This window comes from Arachis ipaensis, chromosome B03 (assembly GCF_000816755.2).
Source record: "Arachis ipaensis cultivar K30076 chromosome B03, Araip1.1, whole genome shotgun sequence".
NCBI classification, from domain to species: domain Eukaryota; kingdom Viridiplantae; phylum Streptophyta; class Magnoliopsida; order Fabales; family Fabaceae; genus Arachis; species Arachis ipaensis.
Window position 1 is genome coordinate 120,047,713 of NC_029787.2, and position 7,914 is coordinate 120,055,626.

At 34.6% G+C, this 7,914-nt stretch overlaps 2 protein-coding genes across 2 annotated transcripts in view; one reads left to right on the plus strand and one right to left on the minus strand.

The window, feature by feature from the left end:
• LOC107633612 (trafficking protein particle complex subunit 13) overlaps window positions 1–3,817 on the plus strand; it is a 4,213-nt gene extending 396 nt beyond the window's left edge. Inside the window, exons 1-12 of the mRNA XM_021119466.1 lie at window positions 1–86; window positions 172–256; window positions 371–501; window positions 594–696; window positions 822–836; window positions 1,414–1,559; window positions 1,739–1,934; window positions 2,134–2,208; window positions 2,438–2,554; window positions 2,734–2,778; window positions 3,193–3,291; window positions 3,411–3,817. The exon at window positions 1–86 is cut by the window's left edge and continues 396 nt beyond it. Coding sequence (XP_020975125.1) covers window positions 1–86; window positions 172–256; window positions 371–501; window positions 594–696; window positions 822–836; window positions 1,414–1,559; window positions 1,739–1,934; window positions 2,134–2,208; window positions 2,438–2,554; window positions 2,734–2,778; window positions 3,193–3,291; window positions 3,411–3,431 — 1,119 coding nt within the window. The 3' untranslated portion in view covers window positions 3,432–3,817. The remainder of the gene's footprint in view (window positions 87–171; window positions 257–370; window positions 502–593; window positions 697–821; window positions 837–1,413; window positions 1,560–1,738; window positions 1,935–2,133; window positions 2,209–2,437; window positions 2,555–2,733; window positions 2,779–3,192; window positions 3,292–3,410) is intronic.
• On the minus strand, window positions 3,594–6,324 carry LOC107634638 (stem-specific protein TSJT1-like). Its single transcript, XM_016338059.2, has 5 exons — window positions 6,194–6,324; window positions 5,646–6,034; window positions 5,165–5,405; window positions 4,964–5,084; window positions 3,594–4,860 (listed from the first exon to the last, which is right to left on the minus strand). The coding sequence occupies exons 2-5, from the start codon at window positions 5,852–5,854 to the stop codon at window positions 4,667–4,669; spliced, it is 765 nt and encodes a 254-aa protein (XP_016193545.1). The 5' UTR covers window positions 5,855–6,034; window positions 6,194–6,324; the 3' UTR covers window positions 3,594–4,666.

The following is a 7,914-nucleotide window of genomic DNA, read 5'->3' on the forward strand; positions in this document are numbered from 1 at the left end:
CCCAACTACCGCTACCGCTTCCTCCTCCACCACTCCTCCGACGCCATGGGCCTCTCCGCGCTCCTCGTCCTCCCTCAGTCCTTCGGGTACTCTCTCTCTCAAATTTTCTCTATTCAATGTCACGTCTCACGAGTCGCTCACTGAAACTTGGGATTTCATTGCTGCCTGCAGTGCCATTTACTTAGGAGAGACATTCTGCAGCTACATCAGTATTAACAACAGCTCCACTTTTGAAGTCCGTGACATTATTATCAAGGTCCTTCGTTATTGCACTCTTGATCTGCGGGGTTTTTACTTTAATTTAATCTATTCTTAATTCGATTGATGATTTAGTTTAGTGAAATTGTTCGAAACGGTTTGTGACTGGCAGGCTGAGATTCAAACAGAGAGACAGAGGATTCTTCTTTTGGACACATCAAAATCTCCAGTTGAAACGATACGTGCCGGTGGCCGTTATGATTTTATAGTGGAACATGATGTCAAGGAGCTTGGACCTCACACGTATGTTCTAATTCCCCTATATACTCCCCTTGTTTCAGAATGTGTTTGCTTTGGGATATCTATTCATTGATTTGATTGTGGTCTCTTGTTAGGCTGGTCTGCACCGCATTGTACAACGATGGTGATGGTGAGCGTAAATACCTTCCCCAATTCTTCAAGTTCATTGTTGCTAACCCACTATCTGTGAGGACGAAGGTATTAATCTTGTTCCGTGTTAAATGGTATTCGTCGTGTATGAATGAAATCATGTCATTAAATGCTTCCTGATTGTTCTTCTGGCATTTAAATGACTGCTGCTTTTGTTGGAAATCTTTTTGCAGGTCCGTGTTATCAAGGTATGTTGATAATTTGAGTGTTCTATTCAATTGTAAGTGAATATCCTTCCCTTGATAAAATGCTGATCTTATTTCACTGAACCTGGTCAAATCAAAATGATTACATTGTTTGAATAATTGGATTTTGTATTACTTCTATGCATGTCCATGTTCTTAACTTCTTATAATGGGAGAGTATAATGAAATTTTAGATGACCTTCACCACAAGCGAGAAAATCCTTAATAGCATTATAGTCTCACCAAGTGCATTGCTTAGCTTCTAGTCGTATGAACACCTGTCATTGTAAACCTGCAGTAACCAATCACAACAATATTGTAGTTAAATCGTTATGTTGAAAATGTTAATATTACAACACCTCCCCTACCCGTTTTCTTTTCCAGAAAAAGCATTCACTTGTTTTGAGATACCCTACTTTGGATTTGCATATCCATGATATTTTGTATGTTATCAGCATTAGGTGAATCTGAATGCCATGTTTTCATCTTCGATGGAGACTGGAAATATGTCAGCTCTGTAAATTGAAGTGTTCACCCCTACCTAAACTTGTGCATCAAATTATGTCTTGATGGGTGTCAGGAAACTACCTTTCTGGAAGCTTGTATTGAAAACCATACAAAGTCAAACCTTTTCATGGACCAAGTCGATTTCGAACCTGCACAGAATTATACTTCGGCAACTCTTAAAGGTGATGGGCATCATTCTGAGAGAGAAAGTCTTATAAGGTCAGTATTATCCATACTGTTCTGCATGAAGCATTCCATAAGTCAATAAACATCAAATTTGTCTAATATTTTCGCTAATACTTCTAGGGTCATCTAGGGTAAATATATTTTCCATTTTTATTCTTTGATTGATCATTATTATCATTTATTATTAATTATGAGGCAAATTGAACTTTCAGAGAGACATTTAAGCCTCCAATATTGATTAGATCTGGTGGAGGAATTTACAACTATCTCTATCAATTAAAATCATCAGCAGACAGTTCTGCTCAATTAAAGGTTGAGGGAAGTAATGTTCTTGGTAAGCTCCAGATAACATGGAGAACAAATTTGGGGGAACCTGGTCGCCTGCAGACCCAGCAGATATTGGGGACTGTAAGTGCATTTTCTTTGTGTTCATGTAACTATATAATCTATGAGGGGTCATTCATGGGCATGCCTTCAATTTCCTAAATTATGATCATATTCTTTAATCTTTTCTCTTCATGCACCAGGAGTTTTCCTCACACATGTAGCATGCACACGCTAGATAGTCGACACAGATGTCTTACTCTTTGGAATTGTTTCTTTGCAGCCAACAACAAAGAAGGAGATGGAGTTGCAGGTTGTGGAGGTTCCGTCTATCATTAACCTTCAAAGACCATTTGTGGTAATTTGTAGTCCTTTGGTGTCTTGCTCATTATGCTACTCGTCATATAAATAGAAAACTACTGCTTAAATTATATAGGTTTCTTTGGGCATTGGTAGTTTTTCTCTTAGTGAGCAGGTATTGGTGAATATTAGATAGCAACTTCTGACCAATTACCATGCCCAACTTTTATTATACTTCCTCCCCCCAAAAAAAATGGATGCTGAGGTTGAATGTTCATTTGTTGCAGCTAAAACTGAGCCTTACAAACCAAATAGATAGAGAGATAGGCCCATTTGAAGTAAGCTTATCTGACAATGGATCATATGTAGAGAGAGCTGTCATGATTAATGGCCTTCAATCAATGGTAATGTATTTGTTTGCTTTCATCTGTGCCTTTGATTGCCAGTATTATCTCTATATTTATCTGTGATACATGGTGCTTATATTTTAAGTATGTTGTATCATATTCATAGCTTATGTTTGGATCATAGAATTGCTAATATTTAACTATGTCTGAGCTTATGGCTTTGGGTCGATCTACAGGTTGTACCACAGGTTGAGGCTTTAGGATCCACAGAGATCCACCTGGTATGAATTTAAATAATTTTGCTTATATTTGTCGGATATTTATGGGGAGATAGTATTGAAATCATATTACTGAACAATTTAGTCACTTTTAGCCTACTTTATTATAAAAGGTCTTTCATTATCTTCACTCTCAGCTATTTTTCATTTTTCATGAAATCCATTTTTTCTCTTAACTACTAGCTTATAATGATTACTACCAGTATTACGTGTTTTGTACAAATCACTAGTTGCACCTCTGATATTTTTCCCCTCCTTCAAAATAACTTAGGGTTTTGGATGGTGATGTGACAAAAACAAAAGTAGTTGACTTTACAGTTTACACTAATTGGGGGCAAGAAAGGATTTACAACTTATGCTTCATTTACAGTGACATACTTGGGTGTTTGATGCTTTTAGCAATCATGACTTGTGCAGAATCTCATAGCTACTAAAACTGGAATTCAGAGAATTTCGGGCATTACAGTGTTTGACTCTAAGGAGATGAAATCTTATGAACCACTCCCTGATTTAGAGGTTAGTTCTACAACTTGATTATATTTCGTCGGCAGTTACAGTTTTACTTGTAATGACTTAGGGTCTCCGCCCCAAAATTTGGATAACATTCTTTACTTATATTGAATGAACCATTGCAGATTTTTGTGAACATGGATTAATATTTTGGATGGGAAGTGGTTGTCATTGCCATTTTTAATCTTTCTGGAACATTGGTCAGCTGCACTTCAAAAATCATGTTTTGTATCATCAGTAGGTATCTTGTCAGATCAGCCATGTCCTCCATTGCTGACTCTATGATGCCCCTATGCTTAGATTCTATTCCAGCTATGGCCAACAACTCTAGCCTCTTCATCAAACCACAATTTGTTCAAGGTTGCATTTTTTGAAAGGGATGGGATCTTGCTTTTGTAGGTTAAAGGAACTACTTTTTCCCCCCTATTTCAATGTCATTAAAAACCTTAATTCCTGTAACTCCTTACTTCCTTGTACATGGTGTACATCACGATTTTTCTGATAATAGAATATGGGTCACTATACTAGTTTAGATATCTCTTAACACACGTATAGTTCATTTTATTGTTTATGACATCGAAGGACATGCTGAAGGGCACTGCCATTTGCAAACTATAATTTGCATATGGATAAGTAAGTTGTTATGGCATAACACTTGGAACAAATGTATTTTCTAACAGATCACAGTGATTATATATACCGAAATTATAAATTAAATTTAGATTGCATAATATATTAACAAAGTGCTGCATGTATCTGAAAATATTAACTAACAATTTAGTTTTAAATTTCATATACATACATATGTGAAAAATATACAAATTTGTTTCAAATTGTATCCCAAATTTAAGTGTTAATCCGGTTATTGTTTTGTTGAAGAAAGAAAAAAATGTTATAGTAGAAACTAACGTAACACGCAAGTTCACAGAAAAGAAGCATTTTTCAATCGAGTAAATACCTAAAACTTTCTTTGAAATTTTAGTTTCTCACTCTAATAAATGACCAACTAAATCCCATAAACTCCACATACATTCCCGTTAATCCCTTGGCAAAGTGCCGTTTAAACGTTGCTGACGTGGAACCTCATTTTTCTCTTTTTCTTACTGCTATTTCTCTTTAAGCTGAATAGCTTTAAATAAGGATTTAAATAGAGGTTTCAATTTTTGTTAGTAATTTTATTCAGAATAACAAGTAGAAATACTGTAATATAGATATTATTGATTCTTTTAATATATGCATTTTCGTAGCTGCTGTTCAAATTGAGAAATCTACCATATAAAGAAAATGTCACACCAGAATCATGCTGCAAAGTACCAAATTCAAACACATGTTTGTCTAAAAAGAAGAAGAGTATTGGATTATATTGGTTAATTAATAATAGTTAGGCTTGTGGGCCCCAGACAGCCCAGTTGGCTTCACTTCCAACACGTGGCATGATAGACTTCCTTGATTGGGAGTCAACGAGGAAAGTGGCCCCACACATGATCCCCTCACTGTCAACCCTTGGCATTGCCTTCAGCTTCCTATTTGGATGCTCATAACTCATCAGTCCATGCCCACTGTGAAACATGCACCCTGCATGCATTCACCATTCCAAATACATACATTAATTATTGTTCCACACATGTATGTGCAAAGTAGAATACAACAACTCTTGATTTCAACATATTATACCAACCAGAGGGAAATGGTGCAAATGATTTAGCACAGCTTGCTTTAATAAGCTCCTTGCTATCAGAAATAACTACAGATCCATCAGCTGCAATGCCCCAGAAGAGTCCAATATCTCCATTTGAATCCTGCTCCAATAACATAAACAAACACATTATTTAATTTGTGTGCATTATAGATGGACATTCAGAAAATGGTGGGTCCTTACTGATGCAACAAAAATTGTTCCATTCTTGTCATCATATATGACAAATGCAAAACTGCCATCAAGCTCTTTGAGAACCTGATCAGCAGGGTATGGACCCCTATCACGTAGTGTCCTATAAGCTTCAATTGTAAACATGGCATCATTGCTTCCCTTTGATAGTCTATACTGTTTTATGAGCTGGCTTAGGTTGTTCAGACCTCCCATGAATGCACAGTATATATTGTCCAAACCACAAAACATTCTGTGTCACAAACCTTTCTATCAGAAATACAATCTCACTAGTCAATATAATATAATGTTCCTTTCTTTTTTGCTTTGATGTGTAAATAGCATTCTTAATAATATATGCATACACAGAGAACATAAATATTGGTCAGAAATTTTAGATCCAATCCATTCACAAAACGGGTTTCTTTCTTTTATAAATTTCGTTCACTAGTTTCTAACCATTTTGAATTTTGAGTGATAGGTGTATGCATACCCATGATGAACTGATGGCTTTTTTGATGGGGAATAAGCAAGAAGAGCATCATTTCCAAAATTCATGGAGAAAGCATTGGAAGGATCAGATGACAAGAAATGGTGAAGGATCTCATTGGGAAGCATAGAGTTTGTGGATGAATCCATTGAAGCAGGGCTGTTGAGCTCTTTTGGTGGATCAACCAAACTGCTTTTGAAAATAGCCAACATCCTTGCCTTCAACTGAGGAATATTATTATTATGATTGTAATTAAAATTGTTAATATTAATACTACTTTTATTGTTAGTATCAGACTCCAACAATGTCACCACATTTTTCTCTTTTTTCTTTCCTCTAAGGAGTGAATACACCTTCTCAATGAAATGCACCAATATCAACAAACCAATTAACTGCAGAAACAGAAAGTAGATCATGAGATATAATTATCTCAGAGATTTATTTTAATTTAGACAATAATGAACAATGAAGTGTAAACATGAATAATGAAGAAACCAATAGTAAATGTAGAGAAAGGAGGAAGGAGAAAGAGTGAAAGGAAAAAGCATTACCAAAATGAGTAATCAAGATAGCTGCAGATAGAGAAGATACTAGAGAATGAGATTTAACGATGACACCTTTGAAAACGGAGAGTGAGAGTCATTCAATGGTGTTTAGTTTAATTATATATAGAGGGGCAGAGAGAGATTGTGTCAAGGTGGCAATTTTATCCAAATCAAGATAAATAAAGTAAATACATTATAATTAGAAGATCCAAGATAGAAAATGTTGCCGAAAATGGATATGCTTAGTTGCTTATAATAGAAAAGCCATAGTAGTAACTTAACTTTGTTCTACTTGAACCAATCAAAAGAGAAGAAGAAAAAGAAAGAAATAGTATGCATGTCTCTACAGATTTATTTTGTTGAGTTCTTTTATTTGGGGGGAAAAATGCTTGTAAATCTCTTTATTTTGAAATAATTAGCTGTCATTTTGAATAATATTTTGAGTTTAATACTATTGTCATTTTCACATTTTAATATAGTGTGCACGGGTATAATATATTCTACACAATTTTGAAGTTTAAACAATGAAGTATTTATATTTTATATTGTATAAACTAAAATTGGGGAGTGTAACTAAATAATGATCATTTTGAACAATATGAATAACCACCAATCAAATAAAAATACACTATATCATAATTTAATGCTACTAATTAAATTTAAGATTAATTTACTCTTTTAACCCTATTAATTCACATTGTTCACACATTGTTCAAAAATGTTGGTTACCTATACTTTTTCATTAAAATTTTGTCAATTAGTATTTTAAAGATATTCTTTAAAGACCTAAAGTTAAAATATATTGCTTAAGAAATTTTTTTAATATATACATATATATATTAAAAACATTCTTTATATTTTTTTTACTTGTGAAAAGTAGTGTTGATATCCTTACCTAACAAATAAAAGTCAGACCCAACAAAACAAAAAGGCTCATTCAAAAGGGTGGTCTTTACAACACGTCTGACTTTTTTAAAGAGGTCGGACACGAATTTAATGAGACAAAATTCTACCTACCCAAGGCAGATAACTACCTCCAAAAATCTCTCCTACTGTCTCTATCTTTTCTAAAAGATAGATCCTAACAAACTCTCAAGATAAAGAGAACAGTTATCCATCCGAAAAGATGGAATTACTCCAACAAAAGTGGTTATCTATTCTATTATAAATACACTGACACCCCTCAGGTATAGGACACGTTTTACTCTACTAAAAAACCTGTTCAAAACCCCTGCTAACTTAAGCATCGAAGTCTCTTACAGGTACCACCCCCACCTCCTCACGAGGAACTTGGACAGGCAGCACCTCGGCACCAAAGAAGTCGGACGCTGCCATAGCAAGGAATCTGGACCTCACGTTCAGACTCAAATCACTGTTTCAGGTAACCCTCGGAACAAGTAGTAAAATTCTAAATAAAAATAAATAAATTAAGATTTAACTAATAAATAACTTTTCAGAAATTAATATAACTAGTAGTAGTAGTTGTTGTTGCTAGAAGTCACCAAAAAAGGTTGTTGCTAGATACAAAAGTGATTGTTTAATCCAATCCAACTATGCTTTTTCTTTTTAGCTAACCCTTCTTTCACAACTCTGAAAAATAAATGGAGTTTCTAAAAATCTGTGGCCCAATTCAAAGATCTTGCAATTCCTTTTAGAAAAACTGAAATCTTATAACAAAAACAAAGGGAAACTGAAATCTTTGTAAAAAGGATAAGTAGCTAAGTACC